This window comes from Tachypleus tridentatus, chromosome 8 (genome assembly GCF_004210375.1).
Source record: "Tachypleus tridentatus isolate NWPU-2018 chromosome 8, ASM421037v1, whole genome shotgun sequence".
In the NCBI taxonomy this organism is placed as follows: Eukaryota; Metazoa; Arthropoda; class Merostomata; order Xiphosura; family Limulidae; genus Tachypleus; species Tachypleus tridentatus.
In genome coordinates, this window is record NC_134832.1 from 131,993,868 (window position 1) to 132,016,121 (window position 22,254).

A 22,254-nucleotide genomic window follows, 5' to 3' on the forward strand; every position below is an offset into this window, starting at 1 on the left:
TCTATAATTCATATTTTTCTTCCATGTTTCTGTCAAGAAAGGATATTTGCCAGAAAACTTTCACATATTATTCATTCAGAGAATCTGAAAGAAATGTGATACTTTTTATAAACTTTCAGAAAGCAAAAGTACAAGGTTTAAGGGCTATAAGGCAAAAAGCTGGCCAAAAGTTTTCTGAGTCAAATATAAAAATTAATACCCAGATGAATACCCTCAGGATCCAATTAGTAGGCAAGCAAAGATTAACTTCTTTAAGTTCTTTACTTTCAGAGCTACAGTGGTCACACACAGGTCATTTTATTATTATAGGTATGAAAAACAAATCTTTCTTTACAATGTGGATATGTAAAATTAAAGTACTTGGAAAATCAGTAGGGACATTTAAGTAAGTAAAATTTCATTAAACACACTATCTCCAGTACAGACAGGAAACTTTCCCTTATTAGTGGTGAAATTAACTAAGTCAAGATTTTTAAAGTATGTATATGTGTCTTCCTGCTTTTTCTTTAAGTTCATAAATTATTTGTTTTAGAACTTTTTTATATGATGCAACCTTCCAGTTACATATATGTTCTTGCAACACAAAAATAATGTTTCACATTAAACAAATTATCAAATGCCATAGCAGCTGTACTAATCATATTTGACCAAAAGTTTTACAATTTATCTTAACACACTAAATTACACTAAAAAAATTATCTTAAAGGTTCAAACTCACATCATAAATTGTGACTTTTTTCACTTCCCCACATTTAGAACACTCATCTCTTAGATCTTTCTGATACTCCAAAATTAATGTTGCATCAACCTAATAGTAGCAAAAAAAAGCAGAAAAAAATTACAACAAAATAATACATTATGCTCACAGTAAAAGACATGTATACTGTATGTGTGTTTCACACACACACACACACACACACACATATATATATATATATACATATGCATGTTACTCTGTAAAATACTAGTATGATCATACAAACAAAAACAAAAAATTTCTGAAATGAATATTGTTAGCTTGTTGAATTTCTATGGAGTAAACTTTTTAAGATTGATATATAGTCCACAAATATTTTGAAGACATCACAACTTTGTAATTTATTGCACTGGTTAGAGGAAAACAACAGTTCAATTACTGTGTGTGTGTATATATATATATATATACACACACACACACACACACACACACACAGAAAATAGGTTTATATATATATAATAAAGTTTTCTGTTGTAATTCAATCCCTGTTTTAAAATAATTATAGAATATAAGCAGTTGATGTTAAGTATGTTTTGTTTACTTTATTAACAATGTGAAACACTAAATGATAAATGCAGTTACTATTCCAACAAGGAAATATCTTCTGTTTGGAAACTTGCTTATATAGATACTATAAGCTCAAAGCTTCTTTGAAATTAGTTACAAAAATAATTAATAAAGGAAGAGTTTTCCCTAACTCATTACATAAGCCTGCAGTTTAATTTACAATACAGAGACTTACTGAAGCACTAGTTAAATCCTCATTACCTTGGTGAATGTAACTGCACCATGTAACAAATTTTGTTCTTGGATAGTATGTGTTATTTCTTAATTGCTTATGTTGTAAAAGAACAGAAAATGGCTGTTATTCCCTTCAAACTTTGCTTCTGTGACCTGTATAATGAAATTTAGAAATTAACCTATTTTCTATGTAAATATTGGCAAATTTGCACATTTTTATTTACATAAGGTCTTAATAAAACAACATATGAATCAAGATTTACATGTATATATACTAAAGTTATGTAAAAATGTGTAGAATTGAGTATTTTTTGAGATTTGCTGTAATGTTCACATATCAGACTCCAAATATAGTCTCCCATCATGTTTTTGTTATACACTCCCAGGTCACAAAAGCAAAGTTTGAAGAGAAAAATAGGTCTTTTCCATTTACTTTAAGCATAAGCAATTGGGAAATAACACTTTCTGCTCAGGAACAAGAAAGAGTAAAAATTTACATAGTGTTGAATAACTCCATTCTGTGGAATGTAATACTTAACTCATATAACTGATTAAATACTTGTGCCTTCAGATTTAAACCAAAAATGTATCAAAAAGCAGAAATTCACCATATTTCAAAGTTTTTTCTTGTCTATATTCTCAGACAAAAATGTAAAACAAACAATAAGAAGTTGCAACCCACATTTCATGAAATACAGAAAAAGAAAAGGATAAAGTAAAACATATTTAACAAAGAAGGAAATAAAACTGGATTAAAAAATTCAAATATTTCTCTAGTAACATGTGAGTTTAGAGTTAGTAACACATCTTACTAAATCTTACAAACAAATTAATTACAAAAAGTAACTTAAGACAATTAAACAACTCACTATGTAGTGAGCATGATTTGGTTTTTTGTAAGTTAAGCATAAAGCAACATAATGAACTATCTGTGCTCTGCCCATCATGGGTGTCAAAACCCAGTTCCAAGCACTGTAAGTCTGCAGACATATCACTGTGCCACTAAGGCTTGTAACTATTTTACTGTCAAGTCACATATGGTAAAATATAACAAATTTGGCAGATCCAGACAACACAATCAATCAGTTCACCTGTATTCATTCATATTTTTTAAAGCCCAGTTTAACTTATGTTAAAAATCAACAATTTCATGTTCACAGTTGACTTACATGGGTTTACATCTTAGAAGTCTTCTTTCTATGTCAGTGCAACAGGTAAGATAATTTCTACATGCAATTCTGTGTGTGTTCATGTAGAAACATTTCAAGACTAATACATCTACTTGTGTATCTTATTATAAGGATCATGCATAATGTATGTGTATGTTAGCATCTATCATCCATATTGGAAACTGTCCAACAACGTACATGAGTTACTATATTTTAGGATAGACCCTGATTTTTAGCTTCCACCACTCACAGTTGCTGCTTTGATTACGGTAATTTCTTGTATGGTAACTGGAAACTATTTAAAGGTATACTTTGGCTATTTCGTATCAGATATTTACCTGAGAATAGACACCCTTCCAATTTTTGACACATTTTTCACTTTAAATTTAGACACAATTCCTTAATCACTTAAATGAGTCAATTATTACCTTCCACAAATTGGTATATGCAATTAGCATCTAATGGATTCATTAGAATTCATAATTAGTTTATAATTTTGTACAAATTAGGAACTCAAATTAGTAATAGTGACAAGCTAGAATATAAAATATAAGAAACTCATATCTTTTCATTTTACTGAGATATGGCTAATGCGCTAAATTAAACACGGTAGCCCCCATTCATCTCTTTCCATGTTTTGAAACAGTCCCCTATATACTCTTACTACAGTATATGACATGTGAATAACCAATCAACAACTTAGAATGTCCCTATAGAGGTTTTCTCAGCTATTTTAATCTTTGAAAAAGTTACCGAGTTCTTTTGATTTAAGATTTCAAGGAGGTAGTGTTGTGTCTTTAGTGTGCTTGAAGTTTCATATTTTTTTAAAATCTAAATACATCTTAGTTACTAAGCTTAATAAAGTATAGTAAAATTCTGGGGTATCAGCATAGTTATTTATGGTTATTCAACAGTATATATAAGAACTAAAAAGAAATTTGTTTGATAACCTCTGCATGCAAAATTTTAAAAGGCTTAGCAACCTATGTCCAGCAGCAACTGAGTATAAAGGTCATAGTGAGAAGAGATAATTTTTTGCTTTACTTTTTGATTTATTGTTCTATATTTTGAGAAAAAAAAGCTTAACAGTTATTTCTAAAGAGCAATAATCTATATACATATATATATTGTATAAAAATTGAAATGTGACTGTATAATACAAAACACAGCCAAGATAGTGAAGACTACAGATCAGTTTTATATTACTGGATACGTGATGTGTGCACCACATTAATGCAAGTTATGTAACGTTAGGTAAGTGTGACTGTGAGGTCAATATTATAAGAAAGAATAAATATATACCTTCATATATAGCATTACGAAACCTTAGCTAATTAGACTAAACATTTGTATTCTTATGTTGTAATACATAGTCATTCTAGCAAGAAAAAGCATAATTTACATTTATTTCCCAATTTTGTTATGATTGTTACAAGACTGGTTAAGTGACAGACCCCACATAGTTAGAGTATAGAAAATAACACAAAATATAAAGTCTAACTAAAAGCAAATGTTTGTATTGTATTTAGGAGGTTTTATTGATTATGCAAATAATACTTGAGATTTGTGGGACGAAGTATAGTTTTATAAATCATAACATGAAATTACTTTGCATGCAGACTAGTAACAAAACAGACTATTTTCACAAACAAATATTTAGTAAAAATATTTCAATAAAAAATCTGATTTTCTTCATATGAAATGCTTGTAATCTTTACTAAAGGTCTGCCAAATTTTCTGAAGATACACATGCTGTATCATAAGTTATAGTGCAAATACTTAACATGTGCAAGTGTGTAGACAAACGCGTGTATTATACTGTGCTAATGGTTAATGGGTACTCTCAGCTAGTTAATAATAACAACAATAAAAAAGATATTCACATCCATTTACATTTTCAAGTTTATAGTTCACACAACTTCCAAATCTGAAATTACATATGTATTTTAGCTGAGATTTTCACACGTAATTTTATGATTACAAAGGTAGTAACACTTTCCTAATTTGCATTTGTGTTATGTCACAGCTTATGCAATTTTGCATCCACCTTCAAGTACTTGAAGCAATACGCCTTTTACAAACATATGCATTGATGTTTGTTTGAAACTGAAATGACTTTTACACATACTACTATTTATTTATAGCTTACAAAACTTATGGCCATATTTTTGTGTGTTGATCTTTAGAGAATTCCAATTTCAACTAGATTCAAAGCTTATAGGAATTCCCGATGTTTAGCCTTGCAAGTTCACTTTCCATAGTATCTTTACCTGTCTGCTGTTATACTTTGTAGGTTCCAACTGTGTGTGCCCATGATTCCAACTGACCTATAAACACGTATATTTCTCTACAAAATTATATATACATAAGAAAAATTAAAAATCGAGTTTGGTGTACATACAAAACAAAATGCTTACTTACTTCAAACTCTTTTGGATCAAACATATTCTTTATGATTACAATTCGTTCACATCTCAGCCTCTGACCACGTAGCATCTCTGGCCTCCAATCAAATAATCTTCAGAAAAAATACAAGAATACCTTTTTGAATAAATGGTGGGGAGATTCAAAGTAATTTTCCCTACAGAATATAAAATATCCTTTAATGTTCAAACTGATTTGGAACATGATTTTTACTTCTAGCTCTAGTAAGTGCTCATGATTTAACCAGGTATGGTCAGCCATGACAACTTTCATGTTATGAGATAATATATTATTTTGTAACACAAATAACTGCTGGCTTTTAGCAAGAAATCAGATTTAATATTATATCAATCATAAAATGTTTTTATGGATCTGAAAAAATCCTGAAATACAACTTATAAATGATTCCAAGAATACACCACAAAAATACACATACACACCTAATTAAAGTGGTAGTAAGTGTCATTAGCTTTGAAATTTCATGGTAAATTATACTAAAAGTGCTTTATTGAGAATTATTAGTTCACCACTGTGACACCTAGGCCCAGGAATGTAAATCATTTGAATCTTTTGGTTACTGTATTTTTGTTCTCTATCAAGTTATTTTTATTGTTTGTTTTTTGTAATAAACTAATCACAAAAGAAAAAAAGTCAGACCATACAAGAAAATCTATTTGCAAACCTGCCCATGCTTGCTGATTTGCTAAACACAAAATATTTTGTGTTTATTAATTTATTTTTTCATTTTCTATAAAAAATATGACACTTACTGGCCAACAAGTGAAACTGTTCCAATACTTTTGCTGACTGGTCAATTTTAAAATGCTAATTATATGGAATTTGAAAAAGTTTTAGAACTATAATTAAGGTCTTATTATTCCTTGCAACAAGATTTTTGACATCAATGGATCATCTAGTGGTTATGATGGGTAAACAATAAGCAAAAGTTAGTAATAATAACAGATGACTTCCTAACATGTTTAACTTTTTATAGACTGTTTGCAAGGTTTTATGTTTCCAGAATAATAATAAAAAAGGTTATTAATTAGTGTTTCCATAATAATAATAATAACTGAGATATTATTTTACATCCTAAAGACATTAAATGTTAGTGTAAATTAATAATAATAATAACTTGGTAAATGAATGTAGTTCACAGATAACTCAATGTTTCAAAATGCAAATGTAGATAAAACATTAACGGAGCTTGTCCATTGAAACTTTCCAAATATGAACACCTAACTTTAGAAAAAAGTCACCTCTACATACTTCTCCAGTTTTTTTTTCAGTTTTTCTTTTTCTTTGGGTTTCTTCTTTCTGGGTTTCTTGCTTGGATCATATGCCCCTTTCATCTGAAATGTAGCCCTCTCTACATGGATAACATGTCCTCTAACTCTACTACCATCCAAGATCTTCAGTGCTAGATCAACAGACTCGACCTGTGAGAACAACAAAATATCACATATAACTTAGAGTTGAATTGTAATAATTTATAGTTTTATTTATGATTATTCTCACTGAATACATTAAGGTCAAATGTACCTTGAAGAGAATTACAATGAAACACTATTTATAATAAGAAAAACAAAACAATGCAAATACCTTTATGTAGCAACAGAGAGCATCACCTTTCATAGACCCATCAGAATTTCTGTAGAGTTTAATCTTATAAAGGCCTCTATTGGGGTCTTTCATTATTAGCCCACATTTACTCATCACTTCAACAAACTCTTCTTCTGTGATATCAAGAGGTAGACCTGCCACATATACATTGGTGTTATGAGCCTCATCCACTTCAAACCAGCCTAAAGGAATTAAAAAAAACAACTGGTTTTAACAATCACTAAACTTTATTATGATTTTTGTAACCAACGTTAGCGTTACATTAACTGTTAGCTGGTTTCTTTTATCAGACACACTGCACTACTGTATATTACACCAATGGTAAGGAAAAAAATAAGTTTCTTCACTGCTCTGATACAAACACTATTTGTAGAAAAGATTTAATATAAGAGTAATTTGGTGGGAAAAATAATTTCTTATGATGCACACTCTTCAGTAAAGTTTTTTCCCATGAAGAGTTGGAACATAAAAGTTAGATAGTGTCATATTTAAAAACATGTAGACTGGTGACCTTTTAATTAATTTACTTTTTATAAAGTTAGGTGATATGTATTAAGAAGAATTTTCTATACTGGACAGATGTTTGAATACAAAAAAATACATTGTACAATGCACTTTAAAATAAGAATGTCTTATAAGTCTTGGTCAAAAATAAACAGAGGAGAAAAATCATTAATACATATTGTGTAAAATATTGCTTTTTACTAAAGCTGGATGATAAACCTAATGAATGAATTACCTATAAGTATCTATTACATTAGTTAGTGTTATATAAAATGAATGTTTAACAAAAATTACATTTAAATCAATCAATAGCATAAAAATAATCAAGTAAAATATTGCCATTATGGTTTCCCGTTATTATACTCTGTTACTTCTAATCAATTCAAAATTAATGTTTCCAAATTTTATCCATTTTTGATTATTCCAACTATCCAGTTTCAAAGTCCACAACTGCTCAACTCTTTGTTACTGTGTATTTTAAAAATATTTTGATAAATCTCGAGCAAATTAATTACACTATGTAATAAAATTTTTAATTTTTCTTGTTCCTGGGCAGAAAGTGTTATTTCCCTATTGCTTACACCTGAAGTAAATGGAAAAGATCTATTTTTCTCTTCAAACTTTGCTTTTGTGACCTGGGTAATGAAATTTTCAAATTTACCCATTTTCCAGAACATTCGAGGTAGATTCAGTGCTCAGTAGCTGATAGAGAATTTTCTCAAACTTGCAAGAACTTTCTAGAATGTTCAGAAGTCTCAAAGATGTGCTGCTCCATAACGGGAATAAATATCCGTCTCTTCCCCTGGCTCATTCGGTGCACCACAAAGATGAATACAACAGCATCAAGACCTTGCTAGAAGCCTTGAAGTATGATGAGTATGGGTGGGAGGTTATCAAAGACTTCAAAATGGTGACATTCCTGATGGGTCTCCAAGGAGACTTTACCAAGTTTCCCTGTTATTTTTGCCTTTGGGATAGCAGGGACACTGCAGCACACTACAACAGAAAGCACTGGTCACAATGGACTGAGTTCTCTGTGGGGAGGCACAATGTCAAGTGTGAGCCACTAGTGGACCTCCAAGAAGATGTTGTTTCCACCATTGCACATAAAATTGGGTCTTATGAAATAATTTGTTACAGCTCTTGATAAGGAGTCTACGTCCTTCAAGTACCTTCAAGACTTCTTCCCTAAGCTGTCTGAGGCAAAGGTTAAAGTTAGTGTTTTCATTGGACCACAAATAAAGAAAATCCTGGAGTGTACAGAATTCCCCATGAAGCTCAGTAGGAAAAAAAAAGAACTTGGGACAGCTTTGTCGCAGTGGATTGGGGCTTATTGGGCAATCACAAGGCCAAAAATTATGTGGAACTGGTTGAGGCTCTGGTGAAGAACTACAGCAAAATGTGCTGCAGGATGTCCCTGAAAGTCCATATCCTTGACTCTCATCTTGATATATTCAAGAAGAACATGGGAGAATACTCAGAGGAGCAAGACGAGTACTTCCACAAAGATATACTGGACTTTGAATACCGCTAACAAGGAGCGTATAACGAAAACATGATGGAAAACTATATTTTGGGGCTGATACGTGAAAATGATTTACATTACAGTCGCAAGTCTCAAAAAACTACTTCTAAACATTTTTGTACAACTTTAGTATAAATACATGTAAATCTTGATTCATATGTTGTTTTATTCAGACCTTATGTAAATGAAAATGTACAAATTTGCCCGTATTTACAGAGAAAATAGGTTACTTTCTAAATTTCATTATACAGGTCACAGAAGCAAAATTTGAAGGGAATAACAGCCATTTTCTGTTCTTTTACAACATAAGCAATTAAGAAATAACACATACTATCCAAGAACAAAATTTGTTACATGGTGCAGTTACATTCACCAAGGTCATGAGGATTTAACTAGTGCTTCAGTAAGTCTCTGTATTGTAAATTAAACTGCAGGCTTATGTAATGAGTTAGCAGGTAAAAATGGGTGAGGCACTGCTTCTCAATGCTTTCCAGCATTGGCATGAAGGAAAAAATTACATTTTGCTATTTTGAAAAAAATAAATAAATAAAATTTCATTATGCATGCAGCAAAAATGGGAAGACACAAGACAATATAAATAAAATGATGAAAATAATTTTAGAAAATCCAACATATTTGAGAGAACATTTATAATGCAGAGTATAAAAAATGTTTTGTATAGATTACTTCAAGCCTTAGCATGCTTCAAGATAATGTGATATTTTACATTTTCCAACTACAGGATAATACTTTTCAAATTAACAAAATTCCACATATCATGACCCTTATTTAGTGTGGAGATAAACTGATAATAGAGAAAAATCTATCAATACTTATAACACAAACTATTTTCATAATTATGTGTATTTTTTCAAATTAACAAAATATCATTTATCATGACATCTGTTTAGTGCAGAGAATAGTTCTAAAAGAAAAATCCATAAATATTAACACAGAAAACTACTTGCAGAATCATTTATATAAAGTGATTTGATATTTTAATTCAACCTGGTTCATTATTAGCTTTTCTCTTTTTCTCAGCTATTCCTTGTGACTTGACATCAGACAACGTGGATGTGGTAGATAATGCATCTTGGTTTTGTGATGTTGAGGTTTCGTTCTCACTGACACCATAATTTGCCTGATAAGCTGCAATAAAATCATCGTCAATCTGCCAGGAAAGAAGAAAAATACCTCTCATAGGAATTACAAGTTCAAAACAATTCCACAAAGCTTTCGTTAAACATAAAGCAAAGTTCATTTCCTTCTGATGTACGCTTTCTGTTAAAACTACAAATATTGTTTTTTATGATTTTGTAAAAGCAGTGTATTGTTAAGATACATGCACAGACCTGAAATTTAAATGAAAGGAACTTGTGTGATGCATTATTTCAGATTTATGGGATTTCTCTCAGCTTTGTATAAACAGAAATTCTCAGGATAAACAAGTAACACTGAAATATAAAATAACCTTTTCTAAACAGAAAATGTCTGATATCTCTTGAATTTTTTACTTCTCACCATGGAAATATTTATTTTATGAAACAATATATCAATAAATCGTATTTAGTTTGATTTAACCCTATGTGCTTAGGACAAATTCAGTGTGTAGATGACATGACATTCAATAAAGTATCATTCAACATGGTATTATGTATTTGATGTCAAAATTATCAACAACTCAATTTACCTTATACTGGTGATCTAGACACAGTTCATGGTAGGGGGAAGAAAATACAAGACATAACATTGAGAAATATTTTTAAAAAATGCAAGTATTTATTATGGCAGTTCTAAAAGTTACACAACTACAATATGCAAACTGTACAACAGACAAGAAGTATCTTTACCCTTAGCTTAAGCATCCTTTTGCACTTAAACTTGTCAAAGTTAAAGTCAGACTGTATATCCACAAACACGAGTACACATACTTCTGTAATATATCTGATTTTGTGTGTACATCATACAGAAACATGCAGTAAATTATGCACTATTGTTAGTATGCCTTCTCAAATATGAGATTAGTCCATTGGACTGGCCCCATGCACCACTGGTAAATGGATTTTGACTGACTATTTCAAATAAAGCAAAATAACCACACAATGGGCTATTTGTGCCCTGCCCACTATGGGTATCAAAACATGGTTTATAGCAGTGTGAGTTCATAAAGATATCACTGTGCCACTAGCAGGCCCACTGGTAAAAATGTTCATACAATTTGATTCAGCATTTCTGTCATTTGTTTAGTTTGTGAAACTTTTGAAATAATGATGTGACAAGTGATATAAAAATTATTAAAAATATTTTCTTTTATATATTTACAATCAGTTTTAATTAGATTGATATTAATATATTTCTTCTGATATTTCATCTTGTGATTACAGTAATAATCACCAATTATGGCTACAAATAATGAAAAATGCTACAAAAACTGATAAAGTTTTAGTTGTAATCTAAGACATCACTTTTCAAAATGGCTTTACCATTATTTATGTCAGGGTAGGTATCAATATATGTACTAACAATGTGTAATAAATATTTTTTATTTTCAATAAATAATAAATTATTTTACTCATGTTTACTGTTTCATCATAATGAGCAACAAATACAGAGTTGAGTTGCTAGAATATTTTCTGTTAACTGCTATTTATTGTTTCAACATAATGAACAACAAGCATGGAGTTGAGTTCCTGAAATGTTTTTTGTCAACTGCTGTTTATTGTTTTAACATAATGAACAACAAATATGGAGTACAGTTGCTGTAATATTTTCTGTTTACTAGTGTTTATTGTTTCAACATAATGAACAACAAACATGGAGTTGAGTTGCTGGAATATTTTCTGTTAACTACTGTTTATTGTTTCAACATAATGAACAACAAACATGGAGTTGAGTTGCTGGAATATTTTCTGTTAACTACTGTTTATTGTTTCAACATAATGAACAACAAATATGGAGTACAGTTGCTGTAATATTTTCTGTTTACTAGTGTTTATTGTTTCAACATAATGAACAACAAACATGGAGTTGAGTTGCTGGAATATTTTCTGTTAACTACTGTTTATTGTTTCAACATAACGAACAACAAACATGGAGTTGAGTTGCTGGAATATTTTCTGTTAACTACTGTTTATTGTTTCAACATAATGAACAACAAACATGGAGTTGAGTTGCTGGAATATTTTCTGTTAACTACTGTTTATTGTTTCAACATAATGAACAACAAACATGGAGTTGAGTTGCTGGAATATTTTCTGTTAACTACTGTTTATTGTTTCAACATAATGAACAACAAACATGGAGTTGAGTTGCTGGAATATTTTCTGTTAACTACTGTTTATTGTTTCAACATAATGAACAACAAACATGGAGTTGAGTTGCTGGAATATTTTCTGTTAACTACTGTTTATTGTTTCAACATAATGAACAACAAACATGGAGTTAAGTTGTTGGAATATTTTCTGTTAACTGCTGTTTATTGTTTCAACATAATGAACAACAAACATGGAATTGAGTTGGTGGAATATTTTTTTGTTAACTACTGTCTTCATTAAATCTTATTACACTAAATTCGTGTTTTGTCGTAGAAGAAATTTCTTTGTAACTTTCAAAGAGATATAATTTAACACAAAATATTTTCAGGAATGATAGAACATCTAAAGAAACTATAACAAACCTCCAAGTCTGTGTTTTTTTTTCCTTACACCTTCTGAACTCCTTATCTGATTCCTCTATTTACACCTACAGGATCTCTGGATAGTCAACACCTTGACAAACTATCAATTACTTCTCAAACCACTTTTATTAACTCTTCAATAATAGGAATGGTTTCTAACTCGCTCTATTCAATTATATTTAAATGTTAGTTATCGCTATTTTTGCACCTGAGCATTATTAACAAGACAACATGCTGTGATACCGTAAAATGATGGCAACATGGAATGTGGTTGCAAAATAATTTAGAAAAGGGCAATCACAACAGATAAGTCATGAATAGGATATTTTAAACAATAATAATTTTTAGCAAATTTACACATGTGCCAAGGGTTGATCAAAAATGTATTTATTTTTTATGAGCGAGACTTTTCAGAACTGTGAAGAAATGAATATCGGAACTTTTTTTTCTTCTTTGTGAATTACAACAAATAAATGTTACAAAATAAAATAGAAATTCAAGAATATTTTGTTGTAAGCTACAGAAGTATAGTTAGAATAATTATATTCACTTTCTTTAAATTTAATATGCAGCTATGCACCCAACACCTAAACAAGTGCTCAGTGCTCATGATGGGCTAAATATTGATCCAGTTGCCTACACACATATCACATCCTTTCAATTACAATTCTTTTTAAAACTAATTATTAATGACAAAGAGTTTCATATCCTCAACACTGTATACATACACAGCATTTTGAAGTGACAAAGTTGTAAGGGACAAAAAATATCAGGTTATAAGATCTGTTTACAAAGTAATATTAATTAACCTTTCTCTACATATGACAGGCCATGTCATTGTGTTTGTTGACTTGCATTCAAAAGTTTTTGAACTACTATTTCACGAATTTATGTCAATGTTTGGAATTAAATTGTAGACTATAATTCAAACTTTAATATTATATATTAGTTAATTTCTTAATTTAAAAGTAAATATCAAAATAACATACCTAAATATAATTTTTAGTGAGTTATGTGGTATGCTGAATGCAGCACTGGTTTGTGATGTCAAAATACTAAGTCTATAGTTTCATACAAATCATGGGCTCAAATTACCAACATTGACAAGCTAGAATATAAAATAGGAACTTCATATATTTTAATTCCGGTGAGATAAAGCTTAGGTACTGAATCAAACACAGTAGCCCTGTTCACCTCTTTTCAGTTTTAGAAACAGTCCCTTATATACTTTTACTATATGACACGTCTATAACCAATCTACAGCTCAGAATGTCCCCTAGTGATTTTCTCAGCCATTTTAACCTGGGAAAAGACTACCATGTTCTTTCAATCCAAGTTTTCAAAGAGTTAGGTTGTGTCTTTAGTCTGCTCAAAGATTCATGTTTTTAAAATCTAAAAAAATTTAAACACATTTCAGTTAGTAAGCTCAATAAATTACAGAGGAATCCTATGGTCTCAGTGTAATTACTTATTAATTTCTGGTTATTCAACTGCATATATAAAACCTAAAAAATATTTTGTTTGATATCAATGCAAAATTTTTAAAGGTTTAGCAACCAATGTCCAGCAGCAACTGAGTACAAACAGGGTTTAATACATGTCCATTAAAAAATCAAGTTTGACCGGCGCTTTCCCATCTATCTCCGGATATCGTGACCGGTGGTCATATTCCTAACATATCGAAAACAAATACATCGTCCCCTCAAAAATAAGTGAGGCAAAATCTGTGTATGCACAGCTCAAAGATTTTGCTTAAAAGTATATTTTATGAGTGGAAAATAACTTGCAAAATTTAAGATTTAATTTAAGACAAAAAATAAAAGCAAATTTTAGAAAACGGTTGTGAAAGCTCACAAAATGTGTTTTTAGGTTGCCTTATCCATGCCGTCCAGGATAATCATGTGATTGCCAAACATTCACGACGATCTGACCATGGCATCTGATAGTAAAAAAACAGGAAAGTCTCACAATCTATTTCAGTTTGGCTTCATGAGCAAGACTAATGAATCAGAAGACAATACTATGGAACCCCGAGTGAAAAAACCCAAGCTTGTTGACCCAAGCCCAAGTGTTACTGCTATTACTGGTGCTAAGCCAACTTGTTATTTCCAGGATGAATGGAATATAGGCTGACCATGGCTGGAGTATAATAATGTTACTGGAACGATGTTTTGCTCAATTTGTCAGGAATATGATCAAAGTAGTGGAAGGCAGAAGAACACCTTCATAACAGGATCTTCCAACCTGAGAGCAAGTGTCATTAAGGAGCATGAAAGCAGTCGTGCCCACAGTCTAAGTTGTCAAGCTAAGACAGCAAAAGAAACACCTGGTTTAACTACCATGATAAAAGAATTGAGCGAACTTAACCAGGCTGAAAAAAAGATTGTTTGCTTATGCTGTTCAGGACTGCCCTTTATATGACTTTGAATGCCAAACCATTCAGCGATTTTCAAGAGCTTCTATTGCTGCAGGAGTAAAACTTTGGTAGGAACTTAACAGAACATTATGCCAATGACAAACAAGCAGTTATTTTTACGAAGTATATTGCAGAAACAATTAGAATTAATTTCAGATCTCGTCTGCACACCTCATTATTCTTTGGCATTATGACTGACGGCTCAACAGACACTGCCAACATTGAGCAGAAGATAGTCTATGTAAGATACTTGGACAGTGACTGTTACCCAGTAACCCACTTTCTGTGTCTGCAGTCAGTTGAGAAGGCTGATTCTGAACACTTGCTACAGGCACTTAGTTCAGGTAAAGGTTTCTTAATTACTTGGGATGAGAATTTTCTGGATTTATCCTGAATTCCTGACAAATAAAAATTAAAATGGACAATATTTCATGTACATTTGTGTTTTAATTCAAGTTTACATAGTCATTCCATTATTAATATACATCAGTGAAAACTCACACATTTTTCAATTGATTTAAACCAAGAAGAACCATGTATTTACCACTTCCAGAATTGGAGCTAAACCTAACACAACTAGCATAATAGATAATGGAATAATTGAATTTTCCAAAATACAAATTTACATTTATATATATATATATATATATAAATAAAGTAACTAATATTGGGTACTAATTTTTTGTACTTGCAGCATTGTTCATGTATGGCAAGTTTCCTGACTGGCTTGAATCAATTGTATGTTTGACAGCTGATGGGGCAGTTGTCAATTTTAGCACAAATAAAGGACTTGTCAACAGATTGAAGGTGCAAAAACCTTATTTGATAGGGATCCATTGTGTTAGTCACAGATTGGAACTTGCAATTGAGAAGACCATCAAGGACATCCCTTACCTTGATAGTATCCAAACCTTTTTAGAAAACCCATGAGGGTTTTATGACAATTCGCCACAGAATTGGGCTGGCCTCAAAGAAGCTGGTAAAGCTAACAACATTGTTGTTTGAAAGCCAACAAATGGGACAGGAACTCGGTGGGTGGCCTACAAAGAGCGTGTTCTGGAGTCAGTTTCTCATAACTGGCCAGCTTTAGTGGAGCATTTGTACCAAGTAAAGCTGCATGACAAAGGGGAACATGGACAGAAAGCTGCAGGATTATACAGTACTTTGACAAGCCTTAAATTCATCCTGTACATGGACATACTCTTGGCAGTTCTGTCTGTTTTGACATTTCTTAGTCTCAAAATGCAAGACAATTCTGCTACTGTGAACGTTGTTTCTGACAAACTCGCTGTTTGCAAAGAGAAGCTGGGCAATCTGAATCATGTTGAGAGATCCCAGAAAATTGTTAAAGAGCTCACAACAAGTGAACAAAGTGGCAAGTGGTTACTTAGAGGAAAGGTGATTGCTATTAGTGGTCAGACAAGGGTCAGAAGCTCAAAAAGTGCCACAAAAGATACAGTTGCTCAATCTGTGGCTGAAGAAACTGCCATCTTCATTGGTAAAATTGTCACATATCTGAATGAGAGATCTGAAGAATTTGATAAAGATTTTATTGGTGCCTTTCAAATTTTTGAACCAAGTAATTGGCCTACAAGCAAGAAAGCATTGCCAACTTATGGCCATAATGAACTCCAGACACTATTGTACCACTTTGGTGCTCTGCTAGAAGCTAAGGGTTTCGAGATTGCAACTGATATTTGCCAAGCTGACCTACACGAGACTGCTCAAAGCCACAAGATTTGCCAAATCAGATGAGTCCCTGGCTAGTAGTGCAAGTGAATTGTGGGTCCACATGTTAAGTCAAATTACTGTTGAAGATGGTAAACCTTTCCCTGGATCAACAGTGTTGGCCTTGGTATGCCTCATGCAGGTGATTTCTGTGTCATCTGCTGAACCAGAATGTGGATTTTTCCAGATGGCAGTTATTAAGGATGACTGGCAGTCCAAATGATTCTCTTAATGACTTGATGACAATAAAATTAGCTAAGAATAAGACCTGTGATCTTGCAAGCACAGAATTACTGTGCAGGTCTGTAGAATCCTGGTGGAAGGACAGTAAAAAAAAACAGATGATTTGTGAGTCCACAAGGAACTCGCACACGTAGAGACAATAGAGATACTGAGTCTACATCAGCTGATGTCTTAGTACTAGATAACTAAATCTACCAGTTTGATTGATGTGTCATTTATAATGGATACAAGGCTTGTTGCCAGTTGCTTTGAAATAATGTTTCAGTGCCATAAATAAAATGATTCTGTTTTATATAATAATTGTCTCTACAATTTTGAGGTGTCCTGCTAAAATTTCTAATGTCCGGCAAGTTTCACTGTCCAGCAGTACATGTGTCCTGCTGAAAATTTAGAATATTTCTACCCTGAAAAGGTCATAACAAGAAAAGATAATTGTTCACCTTACTTCTTGATTTATTGTTCTGTATTTTAAGAAAAATAAGTTTAATAATTTATTTCTAAACAGTAATAACCTATATACATACATACATGTATAATGTATAATAACTAAAATGTGACTTGATATATTACAAAATACTGGTACACTAAAACACAGTCAAGACAGGGAGGACTAAAGGTCAGTCCTTATTTTGAGAAAAGTAAGTTTAATAATTTATTTCTAAACAGTAATAACCTATATACATACATACATGTATAATGTATAATAACTGAAATGTAACTTGATATATTACAAAATACTAGTCCACTAAAACACAGCCAAAAAAGGGAGGACTAAAGGTCAGTTTTATATTACTGGATATGTGATGTGAATGCATGTGCACCTTCTCATTGCAAGTTACATGATGTTATTTAGGCATGACTTATAAGGTTAATATAATAAATAATAAATATATGTGTTCATATATACTGTTATGAAACCTTAGCTAATTACAGTAAACATTTTTATTTTTGTGTTATATAGTCATTCTAGCATGAGAAAAGCATAATTTATTTCCTATTCTTTTATGATGGTTGTAAGGTTGGTCCAGTAAAAGACCCTGCATAATTAGGGTGTAGAAGATAACAAAAAATATAGTCTTACTGAAAACAAATGTTTGAAATGTATTTAGGAGGTTTGAGAGGTTATGCAAGTAATATTTGAAATTTTTGAGATGAATAATAGTATTTTAATTACAACATGAAATCACTTTGCACTCGGACTAGTAATAAAACTACATACTTTTTCACAAACAAATCTGTAGATGAACTCTTGTATATTATACTGAGCTCGTAGCAAAAGGGTTAAATAGTTTTCAACTTAGAATGCATGTATTGTTTGTTTATTGAATTTTGTACAAAGCTACTCGAGGGCTATCTGCACTACCCGTCCCTAATTTACCAGTGTAAGACTACAAGGAAAACAGCTAGTGATCACCACCCACTGCCAACTCTTTTAACAACGAATAGTGGGATTGACCGTAACATTATAATGGCCCCACAGCTGAAAAGGGGAGCATGTTTGGTGTGATGGGGATGCGAACCTGCGACCCTCAGATTATGAGTCACATGCTTTAACCCACCTGGCCATGCATGTATGTGTTTGAAGTATATACATTAGTGAACATACTTGCATAATACAAATTTCTTCATAAAATTCCTAATTTAGTTAATTAATCTTTATGTTGTAATGTTTTGATTATTTTTATCAACTAAGAAGGCACACCAGAAATTAGTTCAAATGTTCTAACATTGAAATACTTTTTACTTTGGTAAAAACAATGAACATATAAAATTAATATTTTTACTACTACTACTTTATTTAGACTATAATTATAGTCAGTCTCAAAATAACCCTATAACAGTGAAAAGACTTTCATGTTTGATGGATAGAGGGCATCTTTATGTTATTATATTAGAAATGATATTTTTTATTTTTAAGACCAGATTTAGCTGAACTCAAAACAGATCCACATTCAATTAACTGTTTAGTCAAAATGAAACAAATGAAGTAATATGGTGAACAAGTTCCAATTATTTTATACTTTTATTTAATGGTATGTACCTTTGTTTTCAGCTGTACAATCTAACAAAAAGCACTAGCTTGAATTGTCTTCCTTCTTTGAATAAAAATATAAAAAAACTTGGCTATTGTTGACTGTATTATTTATTTTGATATCTTTGTCACCTGTAGTTTTAACTATATCCTGTCAAATCTAAAGTACTGTCACATTATCAACATCTGAGACTTTCTAAAATGTAAGAGAAAATTTGAAATACTATTTCAATAGTTTTAAAGAAATTTTGATAATTACAATATACAAAAATTATGTTTGACATTATATAACATTTATAATAATTGTAGTATTTACTAAAATCACATTATATTTACAGAACTAATTTGTTAACTTTTAACATTGTAAACTGGCTTAACTAAAGAACAGTTTTTTTTATAAATACTGTATAAAAAAAACAAAATACAATGAAATATATAAGATGTTTCTGACTTTACCTTAGGAAACCATGCATTCTTCTGACTGTCCCACTCGAATACAGTACCATCAGTTGGATCAACATGTGTATATGGATCACCCTGGCTAGATAACCTCCAATCTCCTGTTTCTTGTTTTTGTTTTTCAAGATTTTCTAGCCTAAGTTGGGCTTCAAAATCATCTTCACTCATTTTTCTTTCTTACGCCTAAGTGTACAGGTGCAGATATTGGTGACAAGTTTCCAATACAGTTTACAAAATAGTTATCATGACTATCAGTTATAATGCTGCTAGTTCTGCAATCTCCAAAATCAGTTCTATATGGATATTAAAGTAAAATAATTTGATATGTCTTACAGAAAATAAACCAGAAAACATTTCGAAAGGTAGAGAACCATTTCTTTATAAAGAATCAAATGTTACAACAACAGTTTAATGGCACCTAATATAAAATAAAACATTTTTACAAATGAAATTTAAAGTTTCTAAGAATTTAAAACCTAAAAGGCTTAACATGGCACAGTTAAATCTGATATTATTTACTCAATTGCAACAGTTCATCATAAAATATACTTAGATATCATATTAATACTGCAAATTTTCTACTTAAAATTTGAAATGAAAACTAAAAAGCATAATATAAAAACAAGATACAAGCTAACATGAAACTTGACACATTTTGATAATTCTTTTTCAAATTATTTTGTTGCCTTGTGAGTTACATACAGTCCAAGATAACCAAGAATTTAAAGATGATGATAAAGCTAACACTTTTATTTTCATCTGTGTATGTCTTATAAATATTTTGGATTTGTTGTCATTGCAAAAGATTAAAGTGGTGAAAATAAATTCTGAGCCTGATGTAAGTAAGGAGTGAGCCAATTTTATTTTCTTATATCAAAGAATTGATCAGAAATATTATTTTTAACAAAAATTTTGAAGTGTGCAACATTAACTATTGTTAATTTTTAACAGCAAATATAAAACATTATTATTAGTGACTTTTTGCTTATTATTAGCATAACCAAATATGTAGATATCCATCCAACACTTGAAAGCAATGTTCAATCTTTTTTTTTTCAATCCATGTGCATAATGTACTTTTTCAATGTGCATCAGTGTCTAGGCAATGTGCACCAGCAATTTTGATTTTATTTTTTTGGGGGAGAAGATAATTTTAGACCATCAGATCTATTGAATCATTAGGCCACATTGCAATGGTAATAGTTGATTGTTTGGGCTTTATGACTCTGTGTGTGTGTGTTATCTTATAGAAAAGCAAAATCAAGCTGTCTGCTGAGCCCACCGAAGAGAATTGAACCCCTGATTTTAGCATTGTAAATCTTGTAGACATACTGTTGTACTAGTAGGGAACAAGCTTTAGGACTATTGACTGCAAGAGTCATTAAGACCAACATTTTGAGACTTGTTACTGTGAGTGTGTGTATCATTTCACTGGTTGTTAGCAGGTGTGCAGCTCAGAGAGCACACTACCTAAAAGGTAATCACTAGTGCCAGTAAGGTTTGACAGTTATAAATATAAGAATAATTCCTGGTTTAAGAAACAAAAATAAAAAATCCCATAAAGAATAACCTAAAACACTTAAACTTATCCTCCAATATGCAACAGAGGTGCTAAACTTTTTATAAGCATTTGGACAGGTCAGTTGAGTCAAGTTAAACTTTGAAAGTGATAGGAACATTTAAATTACTGAAAATTAAGCCACAACATTTTTTAACAATAATGTGCTGTAGTTTCAAAATGCTAATTACATTATGCTAAAATATATTCATATAATTATTTGAAATACTTGTTTCTCCAGAAATACTACTAAAATAACATTAGTTTCAAATTAAACATAAAGCTACAAATCGGGCTATCTGTACTCTGCATGCTACAGGTATCAAAACCTGGATTTTAGCAGTGTGAGCCTGCAGACATACTGCTGTGCCACTGGGAGACATGAAATAATGTAATAGTAATAAAAAATGTTGTGTTATAAATAAAAACAAATGATTAATTTCTTATGAACTATCTTTTAGTGACTTTTTAATGTCACTAAATTGAAAATAACTGTTTTGGCTTTTTAAACCCATTTTTCACAATTACTTTTGCACCAAATTGTTTTGTAAGTTCATGTCTTTCTCAGTTACAAGGTCTCTAATTATGTGTCATACAAAAAATTACTATCAATGTTGAAATTAACCTCACTATATAATATTAGATCTCCCTGTAAAAATGAGTGACTAATTTCACTCAGTGTTATTGGTCAGTTATTTACAATCAGTGCAACAGAGAAAAACATAAAACTACTTAAGACAGCATAACATCTGGAACACACTGGTAGTAAAAGATGTAAAAAAGTGTTGATAAATTGAAGGTTAACAAAACATAAAATAGAAAGTAAAAATTGTTGGTTATTCATAGAATTGCCTTAGGAAGTATCCAAAATAAAATAAATGCTGTAATAAAAAATACACAAACATGTAAAGTGATAGAAGTTTGGTAGATTTTAAAGTGTTTTTCCATCCCTAATTCAGTTGGCAAATTTAGACTGATTCATTTAGTTACATGTATCACAATTCCAACCCAACTATGGATTGACAGGTTGCACCATCCATTTGATTAAAAAGTTATTAAAGTGTGTGCATGATACATTTACCATTATATTATACATGTATCCATTCATAGGTATGGACTTTTATTGGACTATTCAAAGCAGATATCCACAGACCAGTCAAGTACACTGGAGAAACTTTGTAGTGACAGTCTAAGCCATACAGGAGCCAGGCCCACTGATATGATCAGGTAGGTTGGTAGTAGATTAAAAATATTGCTGTTTTAGAAATTTTTGATTTGTTATACTAAAAATGCTAGTGACCTAATTAGTGTATTATTAGTATATATACACATAATATATGGTAATCAATACTTTGAATAGTCAGTTTTTTACTTAGGAATTCAATAGTGTGATTTTGCA

At 31.1% G+C, this 22,254-nt stretch overlaps 1 protein-coding gene across 1 annotated transcript in view; it reads right to left on the reverse strand.

The window, feature by feature from the left end:
* Nucleotides 1-22,254, reverse strand: part of LOC143223512 (17S U2 SnRNP complex component HTATSF1-like) — an 80,376-nt gene that overhangs the window by 53,603 nt on the left and 4,519 nt on the right. The window contains 6 exon segments of the mRNA XM_076451589.1: nucleotides 719-808; nucleotides 5,089-5,185; nucleotides 6,361-6,530; nucleotides 6,694-6,896; nucleotides 9,752-9,914; nucleotides 19,295-19,480. Coding sequence (XP_076307704.1) covers nucleotides 719-808; nucleotides 5,089-5,185; nucleotides 6,361-6,530; nucleotides 6,694-6,896; nucleotides 9,752-9,914; nucleotides 19,295-19,465 — 894 coding nt within the window. The 5' untranslated portion in view covers nucleotides 19,466-19,480.